At 34.7% G+C, this 19,156-nt stretch overlaps 5 protein-coding genes across 5 annotated transcripts; all 5 read left to right on the forward strand.

The window, feature by feature from the left end:
- Positions 1 to 218: 218 nt before the first annotated feature.
- On the forward strand, positions 219 to 2,623 carry LOC139087547 (leucine-rich repeat-containing protein 15-like). The gene is made up of 3 exons (XM_070636381.1): positions 219 to 1,632; positions 1,749 to 2,115; positions 2,551 to 2,623. Exons 1-3 carry the CDS (start codon positions 219 to 221, stop codon positions 2,621 to 2,623), a joined length of 1,854 nt encoding a protein of 617 aa, XP_070492482.1.
- A 274-nt stretch (positions 2,624 to 2,897) lies between these two features.
- LOC139087548 (protein artichoke-like) lies at positions 2,898 to 10,478 on the forward strand. The gene is made up of 4 exons (XM_070636382.1): positions 2,898 to 4,345; positions 4,511 to 4,877; positions 8,302 to 10,080; positions 10,419 to 10,478. Exons 1-4 carry the CDS (start codon positions 2,932 to 2,934, stop codon positions 10,462 to 10,464), a joined length of 3,606 nt encoding a protein of 1,201 aa, XP_070492483.1. The 5' UTR covers positions 2,898 to 2,931; the 3' UTR covers positions 10,465 to 10,478.
- On the forward strand, positions 5,461 to 8,103 carry LOC139087535 (leucine-rich repeat-containing protein 15-like). Its single transcript, XM_070636367.1, has 3 exons — positions 5,461 to 6,918; positions 7,177 to 7,543; positions 7,945 to 8,103. Exons 1-3 carry the CDS (start codon positions 5,508 to 5,510, stop codon positions 8,006 to 8,008), a joined length of 1,842 nt encoding a protein of 613 aa, XP_070492468.1. The 5' UTR covers positions 5,461 to 5,507; the 3' UTR covers positions 8,009 to 8,103.
- Positions 10,479 to 11,063: 585 nt separating the features above from the next.
- On the forward strand, positions 11,064 to 13,389 carry LOC139087538 (leucine-rich repeat-containing protein 15-like). Its single transcript, XM_070636373.1, has 3 exons — positions 11,064 to 12,295; positions 12,837 to 13,194; positions 13,256 to 13,389. Exons 1-3 carry the CDS (start codon positions 11,110 to 11,112, stop codon positions 13,308 to 13,310), a joined length of 1,599 nt encoding a protein of 532 aa, XP_070492474.1. The 5' UTR covers positions 11,064 to 11,109; the 3' UTR covers positions 13,311 to 13,389.
- A 106-nt stretch (positions 13,390 to 13,495) lies between these two features.
- LOC139087549 (protein artichoke-like) lies at positions 13,496 to 18,968 on the forward strand. The gene is made up of 6 exons (XM_070636383.1): positions 13,496 to 14,932; positions 15,661 to 16,018; positions 16,082 to 16,099; positions 16,443 to 17,788; positions 18,124 to 18,481; positions 18,625 to 18,968. The coding sequence occupies exons 1-6, from the start codon at positions 13,609 to 13,611 to the stop codon at positions 18,722 to 18,724; spliced, it is 3,504 nt and encodes a 1,167-aa protein (XP_070492484.1). The 5' UTR covers positions 13,496 to 13,608; the 3' UTR covers positions 18,725 to 18,968.
- The last annotated feature ends 188 nt before the right edge of the window (positions 18,969 to 19,156 follow it).

The following is a 19,156-nucleotide window of genomic DNA, read 5'->3' on the forward strand; positions in this document are numbered from 1 at the left end:
TGCTTACAACCGCAATATTTGGGAAAAGCAATGGAAAAAGTTTCAAAATTTCTTATCAATTGTTTTCATAACCATTCTTCTTCCTCCTTCAGATAAGTTACTAATTATCTAATCGATGACTTACTACTGTATTAAATATTGCTTAATCATACCAAACTATAAATTTAATTGTGACTCAATTCAATCTTCAGTTAGTCGTGGAATTTTAAACTATTAAGATGGAACTAAAAATATTAGTGGTCCTTTCGGTGCTTTTTGGATCGACACTTGGACAGTCATTGACATGTACCTATTCAGAGGCACAAGTTATTGGACAGCCACGTTATATTTGTACCTTAAATATTCAAAATCCAACTGGATTGGATGATTTCACAGAAATTGGTGGAACTCATTTGGAAGGCAGAACAAATGCTGATGTGACTGGATTGTACCTCGAATTTGTATCAAGAACCATCAACTTCCCAAGAATCATTTGCTCACAATTTCCAAATCTTGAGCACATTAACTATTCAGCAATGGATGTTGTGGAAATTAATGAAAATACATTCAGTGGATGTCAAAATTTAGCATGGCTGAGATTATGGTACAATGAAATTGAGGTGATTCATGAACGAGCATTTGCCAGCAACACAAGACTTAGCTACTTGGATCTTGATAGAAATCAGCTCACAACTTTGCCTGAAAATGTGTTTTTGGGATTAGCAAATTTAGATGAACTGGAACTGTCTAACAATCCATTCATTTCAATTCCTAGTGGACTTTTCAACCCTCTAATCAGCCTTAGAGCTTTATATCTCATCCAAGTAAGAATCAACTCATTAAATCCAGACTGGTTTGCTCCACTTGGAAGCCTGGAAGTTTTGTCTGTCTACGGAAATAATATTACAGTCTGGCCTGAAAATACATTCTCAAGATTAAGCAACCTTCGTGCATTGGAAATCAGCAGAAATCCAATTGGTGACAATTTACCAGTAAATATATTCAGAGACTTGACAAACCTTCAAGACCTGTACATGGCAAGAATTGAAATTACTGAAATCAACCCTGCCTGGTTCCTTCCATTAGGAAACTTAGAAACTCTATTCATCTACTCAAACCGATTCATTTCAATCCCAGAAGGTGCTTTTGACAGCCTTACAAATCTTCTTGCTATTGACATCGGTGACAATCACTTGCCAGAATCAGCAATTCCTGGAAATTTATTCAGAAACATGCCAAACTTGTTGTGGCTGATTTGTGACTTTAATCTGATTCAAACTATTAATCCAGAATGGTTCCAAACATTGACTGAATTGGTCGTGCTTGACTTTAATTTTAATCACATCAATGAACTTCAGGAAGGAGTCTTTACACAATTTAGAGAAATTCTTGAAATTGACTTGTGGAATAGCAATTTGAAAACAATTCATCGTAATGCCTTTGGAAATATTGGAGGTTTAATATACTTGGATCTTGATGGAAATAACATTAATGCTATTGATGAGAGATTCTTGCTTGAAGTCTTCCCATTGTCATACTTTTACTTCCGAAATAACTTATGTGCCAGTGACTGGTTTTATGATTTTGGATCAAATCGCGAGCAACTTTTGCCTAGATTTGCCACATGTACACGCAATTATGAGTTTATTGTCGGTAAGTGTGGACTATGTCAAGTATGTTTTGAAATAGTTAGATAAGGCACTTAAGTGTGTCTCAAGTTTCTAAAATAATCTTATCTGCCATTTCCTAAATTACATCAATTATTATAGAAACCGCTACCGAATTGGGAGCACCTTACAGATTCTACATCGCACCAAGTCCAGGCATTCAATTCCGCGTCACTACTAACGAAGAAGTTCGCATCGCATTGACTCCAGTTAATTTCTTATGGACACCATCAGTTGAAATTATCATCGGAGCTAGAAACAACACAGTCTCAACAATCATTAGGAATCAGGGTACTGAAGTTGTTGTTGCTCATAGTCCCAACATCATCAGATCTGGTTTCTGGACAGGATTGAGAGTCACATGGGCTAATCATGTTATTTTAGTCAGCAGAGAAGGACAGAATTATCCATTCTTGGCTTATAACTTACAAGACATTTTCCCAGTTCAATTTTATGGAATTAGTTCACCGTAAGTGTATTTTGGGGATTGATTGAGTATTGTGGGGTATATGAGTGATGGAGAAAGGATCAGGCTTTGGGTTTGTTAACTGACTCAAGTGGTACAATTCTTCATACTGCAATTTTTGCCGTAAAAATGGATTGAAATCGGATGTCATGGTGTCGTCAAGGTAAATTCGTGACTTATCGTAGATATGACAACGTAATGGAGTCTTACCGAGCACGTTGAACTGTTTGGATTCAATCACTTCTATAATTTACCCGAATAGCACACCTTGTTCTTTAGGGCATTTGCTGTGTCACCGTATAGACAGTAAGACGCTGTGTTGGTCTGAAAGCACGATTTCGACCCATTTTTAGCTATAAAATACAGTTCGCTGCTTTTTGAAGCTTGGATTTAAAATTTAAAATAGTTCATTAATTTATTTTTTTCCTATTTTTCCAGACAAAGTCGAGCTGTTTGGTCCATTCAACCAGTTGAAGCTGACATTATGCCAACAGATATATTAACGGTTTAAATGCACATAAAGTATCATTAAGTTCTATGTAGTTATTACTTCAATCTTTAAAAATATTAAACTAATCTATTCCGGAACAATTCTGTATTTTTACTATCCCTAAGTATTTAGACAGGCTTTCATCGAATTTTCTTATCAAGAGGAAATGCTTTCCCTACCTCAACATTTATCAAGCTATTATTAATACCCATATTAGTCGTTATCTTATCCAAGTCTAATTTCTGATTTCACTTCTGAATTATTAATTATAAATTGTACTTTAAAATTTCTTCTGTTCTCAGTTAGTCGTGAATTTTTCAGCAATTAAGATGGAATTAAAAGTATTGGTGCTGCTGTCGATATTCTTTGGATCAGCTTTAGGTCAATCAATCCAGTGTACCTACAGAAATACAACCATTTTTGGTGATATTCATTACATTTGTGATTTAGCGATCCAAAATCCAGCTGGACTTGATGATTTTACGGCAATTAATGGAACTCATTTAGCAGGACGAACAAATGCAGATGTAACTGGAATATTTATTGTGTCTGGATCACGAACAATCAATTTTCCAAGAATCTTGTGCTCACAGTTCCCAAATTCAGTGTACATTGATTTCTCCTTCATGGATGTAGTCACAATTGGTGAAAATACACTTAATGGATGCAGAAATGTGGAATGGCTTAGATTTTGGTACAATGAGATTGAGGAGATTCACGAACGAGCATTTGCCAATAATTCAAGACTTAATTACCTTGATCTGGACAACAATGAACTTAGGACTTTACCAGAAAATGTGTTTAATGGCTTGAGTAGTTTAGAGGAACTGGAACTGTCAAATAATCAATTTACTGTAATTCCTGGTGGATTATTCAGACCAGTTCCAACTTTAAGACTTTTATTGCTTATTTCCTGCGGAATTAATGAATTAAATCAAGATTGGTTTGTTCCTTTATCGAATTTGGAAGTGCTGTCGATTTATGGAAATAACATCACATCCCTGCCTAATAATGCATTCTCATTTTTGAGGAACCTTCAAGCTCTTGAAATAAGCAGAAATCCAATCGGAAATAATTTACCAGCAAGCATATTCAGAGACTTAACAAACCTTGTGTCGCTTTACATGGCAAACATCAGAACTACAGAAATCAATCCTGACTGGTTTGATGGAATATCCAATTTGGAATTCTTGTTCATCTACTCAAACTTATTCATTTCAATCCCAGAAGGAACTTTCGACAGATTAACAAGTCTTTTAGCAATTGATATTGGCGATAATCGTCTCACAGAATCAGCAATTCCTGGAAATTTATTCCAAAATATGCCAAACTTAATTTACTTTATTTGTGACTATAACTTACTCCAAAACCCAAATCCTCAATGGTTCGAGAGGATGACAGAACTTATCGTTGCCAACTTTAATTTCAATCAAATTATTGAACTTCCGGAAGGATTATTTGCAGCATTTAGAGCAATTGTTGAGATTGACTTGTGGGGCAACAACATAAAGACAGTCAATCGTAATGCATTCGGGAATCTTGGCAGTTTAGCTTATATGGATTTTGATGGAAATGTCATTAATGCTGTGGACGAAAGATTCTTACTTGAAGCTTGGCCATTGACGAATCTTTTCTTCTGGAACAACTTGTGTGCCAGTGACTGGTTCTTTAATTTTGGAATTAATCGTGAACAATTCATGCCAAGAATGGCAATATGTACTCGTAATTTTGAATTTATTGTCGGTAAGTTAGTGACCATATTCATCATAATCTAATTTAAAGTGAAAAACATATTGCGTAATAGTCTGATAAAGCATGAAGTACCCTTAAAAATGTCTCAAGATATTTTTGAAAGTTTCCCATAATAAATAATTTAATCTTATCCTACTTTTTCCTAATTTATGATAGAAACTGCCACTGAACGAGGACAAGCTTATAGATTTTATACAGCACCAAGCCCTGGCATTCAAATTCGTGTCAATACTGAGGATGAAATTCGCATTGCATTGACTCCATTAAATTTCTTATGGAATCCATCAGTTGAAATTATCATCGGTGCTAGAAACAACACAGTGTCCACAATTATCAGGAATCAAGATGAGGAAGTTGCTGTTGCACGCAGTCCCAATATCATCAGACCTGGTCAATGGACTGGATTTAGAGTCACATGGGCAAATGATGTTATTTTGGTGACCAGAGAAGCACAGAATTTCCCATTTTTGGCTTATAATTTGCAGGATATATATCCAATCACATTCTATGGACTTAGATCACCGTAAGTAGAATATTAGACTCTAACATACAAGCATATGCTTATTATGGCCACTAGGTACCATAAGATGCTCATTGAGCATATGATTGTATGTTAAGCACAATTTAATAAAACTGTTGGAACTGACATTTTTGATATTTTTTAGTGAAAGTCGTGCAGTCTGGAGCATTCAACCAGTTGAAGCTGACATCATGCCAACAGCAGCTTAATTGAATTGTTTTTGTTTTTAAGCCATTTCCCCTTAATATAATATTAACACTAATCTACTGATAAAGACCAGAAGAAACTGGTATCAAAAAATAAAAAAAAGGTTTAATTTTGTTGTGAAGATAAGAAGTTTGTATTAAGAACCTGGATGGTAAATGAGCATCCTTATGACTCTAATGAGCATGTTGTCTATTTCATTGGAATCCCGACCTGTCTATTAATCTACTGATTAGATTATGCTGGATTACCCACTTCAATTAGTATTTTTCTTTGCTTGTGTCTCTTCCCATTATGTAAGGCTGTAAAATATTTTGAAGATCGGTCTTATCACGAGCTTATGACATGTTATTGTCTCATTTATGCTATAAATGTACTTATTAATTAATATCATTTCCTCAGTCATTTGTGTCATTTCAAAGTGTAAGGATGAAAATGAAAATTTTAGTGCTGTTGTCACTGCTGTTTGGATCATCATTAGGACAGTCTTTATCCTGTGATTATAGAGAGTCCATTAGGGATGGTGTGAACCATTATGCATGCTATTTAGATATTCAAAATCCATCTGGATTTGATGGATTTACATCAATTAATGGAACACACTTGCCGGGCAGGACAAATGCAGACGTGACATTACTTTATGCTATGCCTGTATCAAGGACTGTAATTTTTCCGAGAATTACATGCTCACAGTTTCCAAATCTTGTGCATATTGATTTTGAAAGGAAAGGAATTGTGACTCTTAGTGAAAATAACTTTGCAGCCTGTAGAAATGTGGAAATTGCATGGCTGACTGGCAATGAAATTGAAACAATTCATGAAAATGCATTTAACAATATGACTAGATTGGTGTTCCTTGATCTTAGCGTTAATCGACTTGTGAATATTCCTGGAAATGTGTTTAATAGCTTAGTGAATTTAGAGGAACTAAATTTGTCCTTAAATCAGCTATTTATACCTAGTGTACTTTTTAGTAGACTTGTCAATTTGAGGGTTCTTAATTTGATGTCAACGAGACTTAGTGCTGTGGTTCCAGAATGGTTTGGCAATCTTACTAACTTACAAACCTTAACACTTTACGGAAACAACATCACATCCTTCCCTGAAGCCACATTCGTCAATAACAGGAATCTTCGTTCACTAGAAATCAGCAGAAATCCAGTTGGTGATCATTTACCAGCTGGAATATTCCGGGAATTAAGAAATCTTACACAACTGTTCATGGTTGGAATTAGAATTACTCAAATTAACACTTCCTGGTTTGCAACACTTGAGAATTTAGAGCAGCTTTATATCCAAGAAAATTTATTCATTTCAATTCCTGAAGGAAGCTTTGATCACTTGACAAATCTTTTAGTCCTCGACATCGGCAAGAATCATCTTCCTGACTCTGCAATTCCTGCTAATATATTCGATAACATGCCAAACCTTATGATCCTTATTGCTGATTACAATCTGATTCAAACAATCAATCCACGATGGTTCCAAAACATCCCAGATGTGTCTGTGCTTGATTTTAACTTCAATCAGATCAACGATATTCCAGCTGGAACTTTTACATCAATTACATCACTACGGGAAATTGACTTGTGGGCAAATAACATAAAGACAATAAGTCGCGAAGCTTTTGGATTTATTGGAAACCTTACTTATGCTGATTTTGAGCAAAATGTCATCAACGCGATCGATGAAAGATTCTTAAGAGAAGCATCGCCATTGGAATTTTTGTTCTTGTTTGGAAATTTGTGTACCGGTGAAAGATTCTACTCATTTGGTGCTAACAGGGAGACATTCATGCCAAGACTTGCAGTTTGCACAAACAACTTTAGATGGATTACTGGTGAGTAATTGAATGTTTTTCGGTTCCAAAATAAGCAAGGAAGTCAATTAAGTTGATAAGACATGGAAAGCTATCAATTTGCCGAATGGCTTTATTTAATCTACCGACGATTAAGGAGCAATTAAGTTTATTTGATTTTGGGGTGGTTTAAATTTGATGGAATTAAAATTAATGGAACTAATTCTTGAACTTTGGTCAACCTTGGGACAAATTATATTATAATGTAGAAGATCATACTCAAATTCATTTCATTTTTAGAAACAACAACTTCCGCTGGACAGCCCTACAGATTCTCTGAAGCACCAAGTCCTGGAATTCAACTTCGTGTCAACACAAACTCTGAAATTCGCATATCATTGACATCATTTGACTTCATTTGGAATCCAGTTATTGAAATTGTCATCGGATCCAACAACAATACTTTGTCAACAATTATTAGGAATCAGGACACACAAGTTGTTGTTGCTCATAGTCCCAACATTATCAGACCTGGTCAATGGACTGGATTGAGGATCACATGGTCTAATCATGTTGTTTTGGTGACTAGAGAGGGACAGAGTTATCCATTTTTGGCTTATAATATGGAATGCATCTATCCAGTTGGATTCTATGGGCTGAGATCAATGTAAGATGTTGTACAGAGCTCGAAGTCGAATCGAATTTTGAATGAAAAAGTTGACTCAAGTAGACTCTACATAATATATAATTTGGAGTCGAATTCGAGCTCTGAAATTTTCTTGAAAAGCATAAGACGTAGAAAAGAGAGCTGCGACTCAATCAAGGCTCAAGACACTGTATTTTGGCTTTTATACGCTGAGTTCTCAATACAATAAAGCTGTTAATCGATCCAAAACCGGGCTAGACTGCGTTATTCTTATTTCAACTGAATCCGACACCAAGACGGTGCGACATGGTTCTTGCATGGATTTTGGTTCGATTAACTGACTTGTTCTATTCGGATGTGCCTTTCGAGTTCATACATGATTAATTTACATATTTTATAATTTTTTCAAATTTTTCTTTTAGTGAAAGTGATGCAATCTGGAGTATTCAACCAGTTGAAGCCGAAATCATGCCAGCAAGTGCCTAAATTCATTAGCATGCATCATCAAAATGTGCTGTTTAAAGCTCAATTGCTAAAATATATTTTCTTAATAAATCAATTTGATAATTATTTTAAAAGTGCATAGTTGCTGTTTATTTGCGAACTCTGATCACATGTGACCACTTTCTTATCATTCGAACACCCGTGACTAATAATCCCCAATTTACAAGTACTTCATAGGAAGAAAGTCACATGCAAAGATTGTTGTTGTTGTCCTTTTTTTGTATAAATTCATTGAATATTTTGTTTGACAATCAGTTGATTTGAAGTATTTACAGTTACAAGATGGGAATAAAAAATTTAGTGATTCTGTTCCTAATTGTTGGATCATCACTTGGACAACAAATAGCCTGCACTTACTATAATTATTATAGAGATGGAAGATACGTCTATTCTTGTCATTTGAGCTTGTTCGATCCTGAAGGATTTGACAATTTTACAAGCATTCCTGGAACTCACTTGCCGGGTCGAACGGATGCGGATGTTATGCTTATTGAACGAGAATATGGTTTAGAATCTCCAATAATACCCAAAATACTGTGCAGTCAATTTGAAAATATTTACGAAATTGACTTAAATTTTATTTCAATTGAAAGAATTTTGGAGGATTCGCTAAGGAACTGCTTAAATCTTGAGATTCTTTGGTTAATGTCAAACAGAATTGATTATATCCATGAACAGGCATTTGCACATACTACAAAATTACAGTACCTTATTTTAGAAGGCAATAGAATGACTAATATTTCGGAAAATATATTTGATAATTTAGTGAATTTATTGGAACTGAATATATCATATAATAACTTTACAACCATTCCTGGTGGATTATTTAAAGGATTAGTAAATTTGGATATTCTCCTTATGGAAGGACTTAATATTAATACATTAAATCCTGAATGGTTTGAAAATTTCGCTAACTTGGGGGGACTGGTGATTTCGAATAATAACTTAACAGCCTTACCTGATGACATCTTCGATAATATGAAGAATCTATGGGGACTTGATGTTAGTTCAAATCCAATTGGCGATAACATAGGTTCAGAAGTATTTAAAGGTATGGCAAAAATGGAGGCATTGCTTATAGGCAGAATTGGAATGACTGTACTTCATCCTGATTTGTTTAAACCACTCATAAAATTGAATTATTTGTATATACGAGGCAATTTACTGTCAGCAATACCTGAAGGATGTTTTGACAGCTTAGTGAATGTAAGAGAACTTGATATGGGAGCCACTATGCTTCCTGGACCCAACATTCCTGGACATTTATTTGATAAATTGTCAAAGCTTTTGGTCCTTTATATGGATTCAAATCACATCCAAAATATTAATCCACAATGGTTTCAAAACCTCAATCAGCTATCAGAGTTATATTTATCTCGGAATCAAATCACTGAACTGCCAATTGGAGTTTTTGTGCCAATCGCGAATTTACGTATAATTAATTTTAATTCTAATCAAGTCAAAGTTATCAGTAGAAAGTCATTCGGAAATATTAGGAACATGGCAAGCTTTACATTTGAGAACAACCTTATAAATGCTATTGATGAAAGGTTTTTACGGGAACAATACAATCTCTATTACTTGTACCTGCGGAATAATATATGCATCAGTCAATCAATTTACATGTTCGGACCACAATACCTTCCATTATTCGAAAAATGCATTAACAATTTCAATCTTATTGTTGAAACTTCAACAGAAATTGGCGACCCTTACAGCTTCTATGCTGCACCGAGTCCTGGCATCCAACTAAGTGTCAATACTGATCAAGAAATTCGCATTGCATTGACATCATTTAATATACTATGGAATTCATCAATTGAAATTATTATTGGAACCAGGAACAACACAGTATCCACAATTATTAGGAATCAAGATCAAGAAGTTGCTGTTGCACGAAGTCCTAACATCATCAGACCAGGTCAATGGACTGGATTAAGAATTACATGGGCAAATGACTTTATTTTAGTGACTGAAGTGGGACAGAACTTCCCATTTTTGGGTTTCAACTTACAGGATATATTCCCGATTCAGTTTTCTGGGATTAGATCACCGTAAGTTTAGAATAATCGGTCTTTTTCACTAAAGAGGATTATCCTCGAATTCTGACTATCCACTTCAGATTTTTGGAAATATCTCCAGCATTAATAAGTTTAAATATCCAACCCGATCGGGACATTTTGAAATGTTGCCCCCACGGCGACGAATTGGCAGCATACTTAAAGCCAAGTTGCAGTCACTTGTTAAATCTAGTTGTTTTTGCCAAGTGGCTGCCACTTGACTTTAAGTATACTGCCACTTCGTCGCTGTAGTAGCAACATTTCAATATGTGCCGATGAGTTTATAGAATTTTTGATGCTAAATATTTTGATATTTTTCCAATATTTTGCAGTGAAAGTCATGCAGTTTGGAGAGTTCATCCAGTTGATTGGCCATAAATTGGTAGCTGATTTGGAATCATGTTCCTGATATTAAGTTTAAGATACTGTATTTTACTAATATTCTTTTGATAGATTTTCGATTTATTTGCTAATTTTATATGGAAGTATCCGAGTCTTATTTGACTAATTTTATGCAGCACATGAAGCTATCTACAATTTTGTATGGAGTCTAATAGAGATTTCCATACAAAATTCGAGTTGAATCTAGATCTAGACTTATGAGACTGGAGATCAGTTCAATTCTAACACCATAAATCACCATATCTTGTTGTCTTGGCATACATCAAGTCAAGTGGGAACGTGCGCACTCGGTAATACAATAGAAATATCTTGTTAATCAATACAGCAGCAAATAAAATTTTTCAAAATCATGAGTATTTTTTTACAAATCATTCCTTCAAACTGTATACATGTTAGTATTGCTTATGTCCTACGTCATTACAGTAATCTGCTTGTTATCATTTTTATAATAAAAAAGGGGGTATGGATTTTCCCAATACTTTCTTCTTCCTTCTTATCTTATCGCTTAGAAGATTTGAATCAAAACCTAATTTATAGCAATTAACAATTCTGTACTTAAAGGCACACAATATTCTTACAATTCTTCAGTTCACTGTGAATTTTAATTCGGTTAAGGTGGAAATGAAAGTGTTTATTGTGCTACTTGCTATTTTTGGCACAACTCTATCGCAGTCAATTAGTTGTGATTATAGTATTTTAGAACTTGAACATACTCAACATTATGTGTGTAATTTAAGGATTGATAATCCAAATGGATTGAATAATTTTACACAAATTGGTGGATTTCACTTCCCTGGACTTAATAATGTCTTTGTGACAGCAATTATAAGGACTACTGAGTCACGATCTGCTAATATTCCTGATGTTTTATGTGATCAATTCCCTCATGTAACTTACTTGGACTTGTCATTCCTTGGAATTGAAAGTGTTGATGAAAATGCATTCAGACGATGCAGGAACTTGAACTGGGTGTCACTTTATAACAACAGAATTTCAAGAATGTCTGAAAATTCATTTAACTTGAACAGACATTTAGAGCACCTTGATTTACAGTTCAATCAATTAACAGCAGTGCCTGAAAACCTTTTTGCCAATCACTTCGCTTTACAGTACTTAAATTTAGGATTTAATCCATTTACTCAGCCAATTCCTGGAAATGCATTCCGAAATTTATTCAGCTTAAAGGAACTCCATTTAGAAAGAAACAACATCCGTGAAATTAATCCTGCCTGGTTCCAAAATATGATTAATCTTGAAATTTTATTCATGTACAGCAATCAATTGACATCAGTTCCACAAGGAGCTTTCGTTTCCTTAGCTCAACTTATGGTCCTTGATTTAGGATCAAACCAGATTTCACACGTAGCTGCTGATGCTCTTGACAACCTTAATCACTTAAATATTTTGAGCTTTGAAGCTAACAGAATATCAAGTCTGCATCCACAATGGTTCCAGGATAAACCAAATTTGGAAATTCTTTATTTGGATTATAATCAAATTGACATCCTTCCACCAGGCATTTTTGGCCAATTGAACCACCTTGTGGATCTTAATATGCTGAGTAATAACTTGAGGACTATCAATCGTAATGCTTTTGGATCCTTAGAGCGCATTTGGTATCTAGACTTTGATGACAACAACATCAACTCTTTTGATGAAAGATTATTGACGGAACCAACAAGATTATACTATTTACAACTGACCGACAATGTCTGTGCTAGTGTAACATTCTCAAATTTCACAAACAGAAGACCTGAAGTTATTAGTGCTCTTGAAAGATGCACGAATAATTTTAGATTTGTTATCGGTGAGTACGAGTGGAAATTTTTTATTTTGTTGATTGTGGAATGGGGTTTGCAGTGACTGTGATAAGGAAGGTTTATTTATATAAAAATATTATTTTGATAATTGTGAAGTATGGCAGTAAAAAGTGGTGTAAATTGTTACAGACGTGATTGTTTGTGTTTTTGTGACTTTTATAAGGAATAGAAGCATCCTTGAGTTGCACAAATTGAGTAATTGATCAAAAATCCGGCTCAAGAATGGGATGACACTAATCTAGTGCTTATATGGTTTAGATCCGGCAGCATATATGGTCATGTTGATCTGGTACCGGATTTAGGATCAATTAATCAACTTGAACTGTTCAGGACCAGCATACTTATTAAGAATTGTTTAATCCATCCTAAAACACTCGATTAAATCTCCAAAAGACATAGAAACCCCAAGCGATATGAACATATGAACCCCAAATGGAGGTGACTTCCTTTTGTTGCTTTAGCGTTCACTTGTGTCGCTCGGAATTACGACCATACTTTAACTTTCCCTCAAAATTTCCCTTTCTCCAGAATCAACAACTCAACCCGGCAGCAACTACAACTTCTTCACCGGAGTAACTCCCGGTATGCATTTCATGGCATCCTCAAACTCAGACATAAGGATTGCATTGACATCATTTAACATAGTATGGAATCCAATGCTTGAGGTTGTCATCAGCAACGGTGTATCAAGAATTATTATGAATCAAGCCACAGAAATTGCAGCTGTACCGTCAAGTTTTATGCTTGCACCAGGTCAATGGAGTAGATTTAGAATTACATGGATGAGAAATGTTGTTATGGTGTTTGAGGGTGATGAAGAGTTTCCATTTATGGCTGCAACTATGCAGTTCTTCTTCCCTGTTCATTTCTATGGATTAAGATCAGAGTGAGTAGATTTGGAATGTGATAGTTCGGTGTGGATTATAATTTGTTCTTCTTATTTTAAGGCAAAGTCAGGCATCGTGGATGATTGAACCGATTGTACTTCCTCAAGGAAATTAAATGAAATATCTAGTCATAAATACTTTAAATTTCCTTTAAAAATAGAAATAAAAATGTATGTCATCGACCAAAAAATGAACATATGACAGTGCTGAATTTAATACTTAGATTGTATGACTCAAGTCACATTGATATCAAGTCAATGATAATGGTCTTTAGGAAAGTAATAGCTTAATTCTTGAAATTAAATTTATATTTTATCTTATCATGAAGATTGACAGTCAGGCAGTCTGAGTACAAAAAGACACAAAAATTCCTTAAATGTTTCCAGTCATTCGCTTGCATTGAATCAGTAAAGATGAAATTTAAAGTTTTAATTTTGTTGCTAGCTGCTTTTAGTTCCACATATTGTCAGTCAATAAGTTGTGAATATGAGTTAAGAGGTGAACAGTACGTGTGCTACCTGAATGTCAATAATCCAAATGGATATGATAATTTTACACAAATTGAAGGAAATCATCTTCCTGGATATGATGACAATCGTGTCACATCCATCATTAAAAGAGCTAATTCAGTGACTAGGAATGTTCCTCAAATTTTATGTACGCAGTTCCCAAGCACACACATCATTGACTTGTCGTCACTAAACATAGCGGAAGTTAGTGAAAATTCATTTAGAGGATGTAGAAGCTTAAATTGGCTGAGATTGTATGAAAATATGATTTCGGAACTTCCTGAGAATTTACTCAGTCTTAACAGTAGATTGAATTACTTAAATATCGAGAAAAATTTATTGGAGACTCTGCCTGAGAACTTCCTAGAAAATCAATTTGAACTTGAAAATATCAACATGGCAGTGAATCCACTTAAGAATCTACCAGCAGGTCTGTTCAGAAATGTACGGAAACTTCGGATTCTTTACCTCAGAAGAGGAAATTTGACAGCCTTACATCCAGCATGGTTTGAGAATCTATCAAACCTTCAAAATCTAGATTTGAGTCAAAATCCACTAAATCAAACAATTCCAGCAGATACTTTCAAAAATTTGCATCTACTGACTAGATTAAGCATGAACAGTTGTGGAATTCCAACTTTGAATCCTTTATGGTTCCATAATATGACAAACCTTCATTATCTATCGATTTATAGCAATCAGCTGTCCACAATTCCATCAAATGCTTTCATCAACTCACCAGGACTTACGAATATCGACTTTGGAGTCAATAGAATCCGAGAAATATCACCAAATGCTTTTACGAATCTTACAAACTTAAAAACATTGGGTCTTGAATATAATCAACTGACCAGACTTCATTCACGATGGTTCGACGATAAGCCTGTCCTAAATGACATTTACTTGGATTTTAACCAACTTACAACAGTTCCTGTCGGTGTATTCTCACAATTACCGTCATTAACAAGACTAGGCTTGTGGGGCAACAGATTAAGAACCATTCATAGAAGTTCCTTTGGGTCATTGGATAGATTGGAGTTTTTGGACGTAGATGACAATCTTATCAATTCTGTGGATGAAAATTTTCTACGAGAAACTCGAAGATTGATATATTTTTACTTTGATGGAAACATCTGTGCCAGTGGATGGTTCCTTAATTTTGCTAATAATCGTGACAAGATTATAAGGGAATTTGAGAGATGTATAAGGAATTCTGAGTTTGTGATAGGTAAGTAATAGGCTTATCCGAGTGACACAAATGATAAAGGCTCCGTTTCAGAGCTCTTAAGGCCTTCATTCGCAATTTTGCCTCCAAATGGAGGCGGCTTTCAAGTGGTATTAGTAAAAGATACCATAATGCGGTATTAGCCTTAAACGCTCCGTGGTGGAGTCTTCTTCATTTGCGTCGATCGGGCTTAAATGACTTTCTGAATTACGTATTTGATCCGTGGGCTACGTATTTGATCCTTGAGTTACGAATGTGATCCGTTGACTACCTATTTGATCCGTAGGTAACGTATTTGATCCAAGAGTTCATTTACTGATGATCAGGAGCGTATTCAGGGGGGATAGGAGATGCTTGAAGGGAAAAAGATCCAATATGACCCCTTACCTTCCCCTCCCTCTCCTTTTTGGCTATCCTTCCATTAAAAATTCCAAAATTCACCACTAACCCCCTCAAAAACCCCTAATTACACCCCTGCCTTATTCCCCATTATGACGTACAACATCATTTAGCAAGTAATCGTGGGTATTGAACCTTAAATCCCTAAATATCCCCCCTAAAAAAATCTCATCAATAATTAATTAATTTTAAAGCATTGTCTCAGATTCTTAATTGATAAAATACTTGTATTGATAAAAGAAGCCTTTCCAAAATAAACCAAAAAATGATCTCAAGTGCCAAACTGTTGACATAATAAATTGACTTCATTTTTTTGTGTTATCTTATCATAGAAAGAACAACAGAAGCTGGTAGCAATTATAACTTTATTCGTGGATTTATGCCTGGAATGCATGTTGAAGTTAATTCCGACGAGGAAGTGACGATATCATTAACGTCATTTGACGTTGCATGGAATCCAATGGTGGAAATAGCAATTAGTAATCAGACAGTGAGGATTACTAGAAGTCAAGTAACTCAAGTTGCTATTGTGCCGAGTCAAGGAGTATTCAGACCTGGTGCTTGGAACAGCTTTAGAATAATTTGGGCTAAAAATGTCGTGTTGGTGTTTGAGGATGATGAGGAGTTTCCGTTCATAGCTTATACGATGGAGGATCGATTTGTAGTCAATTTCATAGGATTAAGATCTCAGTAAGGAATTTTTAGGTCCAAAAGTCCAAAATAATTTTATTAAAAACTTCTTTATATTTTTAGACGTAGTCGGGCATCCTGGTCAATTGAGCCTATCCAAATACCACACAGAAATTAAGGCTTTTATATGTAGCAGTTCCTTATCGAATAAAATGAAATTTATTGCCGGAAAATCAAAAATAAAGTTTTGTGATTATTTTTAATACACTCTTCCTATTTCGTACCTCGTGCATTACACGTTCTGCATCACATCATTTGATAGCGTTTATCATTTAAGATACCACGCAGTTACTGCATTTTACAATATCTAATCTGTCAACTAATTCCTTTATCTTATCAATAGTATTAGACATTAACTAATTTATTGACTATTTGTATACTTAAAGGCTTGATTTTTGAACTAACTTCCTCAGTTACTGTCGAGCCTAAAATCAGTCGAGATGGATATTAAAGTGTTTATAGTGCTTATTGCTTTTATTGGTTCTGCATTGTCACAATCACTAAGTTGTAACTATGCATTGAGACAAAATTCACAATATATGTGCAATTTGCAGATCAATAATCCAAATGGATTTGATAATTTTACACAAATTGAAGGATTTCATTATCCAGGAATGAATAATGTTTTTGTGACTGCAATTGTTAGAAATGCTACAGGATCAATATCCAGAAATGTTCCACGAGTTATATGCTCACAATTTCCACATGCAACATTCATCGACTTGTCATACTTGGAGATTGAGGATGTTGATGAGAATGCATTTAGAGGATGTAAAAATTTGGATTGGTTGAGATTATATAACAACAGAATTGCACGTCTTCCTGACAATGTATTCATGTACAACAGACATTTGACTTATATTGATTTGGAAAGGAACTTGTTGACGACTTTACCTGAGAATACATTTGCCAATCAACTAGCTTTAGAGGCTTTGGATCTCAATAATAATCCAATTGCTAATCTCCCAACTGGAATCTTTAGAAACCTGTGGAATCTTGAGTTTTTGTACCTAAGAAATACGGGAATATCAGCTGTAAATTCAAGATGGTTCGATAGCTTATTCAACTTGTTCTATTTCGACATGTCCAATAATAATATAACTCAAGTAATTCCAAATGATGCATTCCGAAATTTAGTAAGCCTTGAAAGCTTCGATTTATCTTACAGCAACATCAGATTTATGAATCCAGAATGGTTCCAAAGTATGGCACGTCTTCACTATGTATTCATGAGCAACAACATCTTGCAGACAATTCCATCAAATCCTTTCGTCAATTCACCAAGCATCTATGTCCTTGATTTCGGAAGTAATCATATTAGAGAAATTTCACCGAATGCATTCTCAAACATGCCAAATTTGCAAGCCTTAAGTCTTGAAAATAATCAACTCGCTAGACTTAGTCCACGCTGGTTTGATGGAAAACCTCACCTTGATGCAATTTATTTGAACGCTAATCGAATCACATCAGTTCCAGTTGGCATATTCTCAGAACTTCCTGCCCTTAGAACACTGGATTTAGGAACAAATAACATTAGAACCATTCATCGTAGCTCATTTGGATCTTCGATTAATTTAGGATATCTGAATATTGAAAAGAATCAAATTAATGCTGTCGATGAGAGCTTTTTGAGAGATGCAAGACGTTTGACTTATTTATACTTTTACGATAATGTCTGTGGAACTGGAAGCTACTATGATTTTGCTAATAGTATTGATGTTTTCATAAGATCCTTTGAGAGATGTATAAGAAATTTTGGATTTGTTAGTGGTAAGTTGAAGAGCTTTTGAGGTACAGCTCCTTAGTTGCTGTTCCATTAGCTCCTTCTTAATTAGCTACTTGCTACCGTGTCTTTATCATCATTATACCAAGTTCACGTGACCTTATATTCAGACCTATCCAAATAATCAACAAAATCTGATTATATAACTCAATTTAGCTACTTGTACTACTATAAATATTATTTTAAGACTATCGGTCAAGTGCCTTATTAGAGCGATAATTCTCAGCAACAATGTTATCAAAATAAGTCCCGATAATGTCAATAGAAACACCTGAATATGTCACGATTTCATTTATTATTTTAATCTTATCTTATTTTTTAGAGAGAACAACAGAAGCAGGTAGCAATTACAATTTCGTACAAGGAATGAATCCAGGCTCATTCTTAGAAATTAGTTCATCGCAGGAAGCCAGAGTTGCATTGACTGGATTTAATATCATTTGGAATCCAATGCTTGAGATTGTTTTTGGAAGTGATTTAATTAGGATTGTTAGGAATCAAGATGAAGATGTTGCTGTTGTACCAAATCAAAACCTTTTCAGACTTGATGCATGGAATAGCTATAGAATTACATGGGTTAGAAACGTTATTTCTATTTTTGAAGGAAATGATGAATTCCCATTTATTGCTTATACAATGCGCGACTTTTATCCAGTTAATTTCATGGGATTGAGATCAGAGTAAGGATGATTTTTATTATTATTACCCCTAACAGACAAAGAGGATGCTTTCATGGTACAGGAATGCCATTCCGGTACCCAAAAGTGGCCTCTTTGTCTGTTAGGTACGATGAATTGTTAATAAATTATTTGATATATTCTAGACATAGTCAAGCTACCTGGATAATTGAGCCCCTTCGAATTCCTCCACCAAACCAAGGACCAAACCCACCTAATCCAGGACCAAATCCACAAGAAGCCTAATTTGAATGATATCAATAACTAGTCTATAATAAATTCAGCATGGGCTGTTCACTTATTATGTAACGCAAAAAATCGACTTATTGACACCTCTTCTTCTTTCTACACCACAATTTTCAATATTTGAGTCGTAACAAGATGTCAATACCCTTCCACTAAGAGCATTACGTAATAAGTAAATTCCTGTTATGTATAAATTATAAATATTATGCTTTATTAAATAAAATATTTTGTTTCGTTATGAAAATCCGTTATTTTTCGATTTATTGAATGCAAATTCTGCAAAAATGTAAAACTGGAATCCAGTCTGAATTGAACGAAAAGCGAAATTTCACGAATGTGAACCTATGCCTACATTTTCGATCTATTCGATCGATCTATCTAGATTCATCAACTCAGACATATTGAGCTGTTCGACGTCATATGTATCCCCAG

The sequence above is a fragment of the Chironomus tepperi genome, unplaced genomic scaffold (genome assembly GCF_022539635.2).
Source record: "Chironomus tepperi strain 1889 unplaced genomic scaffold, CSIRO-AGI_Ctep_v1 contig_127, whole genome shotgun sequence".
NCBI lineage: Eukaryota > Metazoa > Arthropoda > Insecta > Diptera > Chironomidae > Chironomus > Chironomus tepperi.

Excerpts from the sequence above, each read along its gene's own strand:
- LOC139087547 (XM_070636381.1), top strand. The coding sequence starts at position 219 with ATGGAACTAAAAATATTAGTGGTCCTTTCGGTGCTTTTTGGATCGACA. Across the intron at positions 1,633-1,748 it reads CAATTATGAGTTTATTGTCG|AAACCGCTACCGAATTGGGA; the intron begins GTAAGTGTGGAC and ends CAATTATTATAG. Across the intron at positions 2,116-2,550 it reads TTTTATGGAATTAGTTCACC|ACAAAGTCGAGCTGTTTGGT; the intron begins GTAAGTGTATTT and ends CTATTTTTCCAG.
- LOC139087535 (XM_070636367.1), top strand. The coding sequence starts at position 5,508 with ATGAAAATGAAAATTTTAGTGCTGTTGTCACTGCTGTTTGGATCATCA. Across the intron at positions 6,919-7,176 it reads CAACTTTAGATGGATTACTG|AAACAACAACTTCCGCTGGA; the intron begins GTGAGTAATTGA and ends TTTCATTTTTAG. Across the intron at positions 7,544-7,944 it reads TTCTATGGGCTGAGATCAAT|TGAAAGTGATGCAATCTGGA; the intron begins GTAAGATGTTGT and ends TTTTTCTTTTAG.
- LOC139087538 (XM_070636373.1), top strand. The coding sequence starts at position 11,110 with ATGAAAGTGTTTATTGTGCTACTTGCTATTTTTGGCACAACTCTATCG. Across the intron at positions 12,296-12,836 it reads TAATTTTAGATTTGTTATCG|AATCAACAACTCAACCCGGC; the intron begins GTGAGTACGAGT and ends CCCTTTCTCCAG. Across the intron at positions 13,195-13,255 it reads TTCTATGGATTAAGATCAGA|GCAAAGTCAGGCATCGTGGA; the intron begins GTGAGTAGATTT and ends TCTTATTTTAAG.
- LOC139087549 (XM_070636383.1), top strand. The coding sequence starts at position 13,609 with ATGAAATTTAAAGTTTTAATTTTGTTGCTAGCTGCTTTTAGTTCCACA. Across the intron at positions 17,789-18,123 it reads AAATTTTGGATTTGTTAGTG|AGAGAACAACAGAAGCAGGT; the intron begins GTAAGTTGAAGA and ends CTTATTTTTTAG. Across the intron at positions 18,482-18,624 it reads TTCATGGGATTGAGATCAGA|ACATAGTCAAGCTACCTGGA; the intron begins GTAAGGATGATT and ends GATATATTCTAG.
- LOC139087548 (XM_070636382.1), top strand. The coding sequence starts at position 2,932 with ATGGAATTAAAAGTATTGGTGCTGCTGTCGATATTCTTTGGATCAGCT. Across the intron at positions 4,346-4,510 it reads TAATTTTGAATTTATTGTCG|AAACTGCCACTGAACGAGGA; the intron begins GTAAGTTAGTGA and ends AATTTATGATAG. Across the intron at positions 10,081-10,418 it reads TTTTCTGGGATTAGATCACC|TGAAAGTCATGCAGTTTGGA; the intron begins GTAAGTTTAGAA and ends AATATTTTGCAG.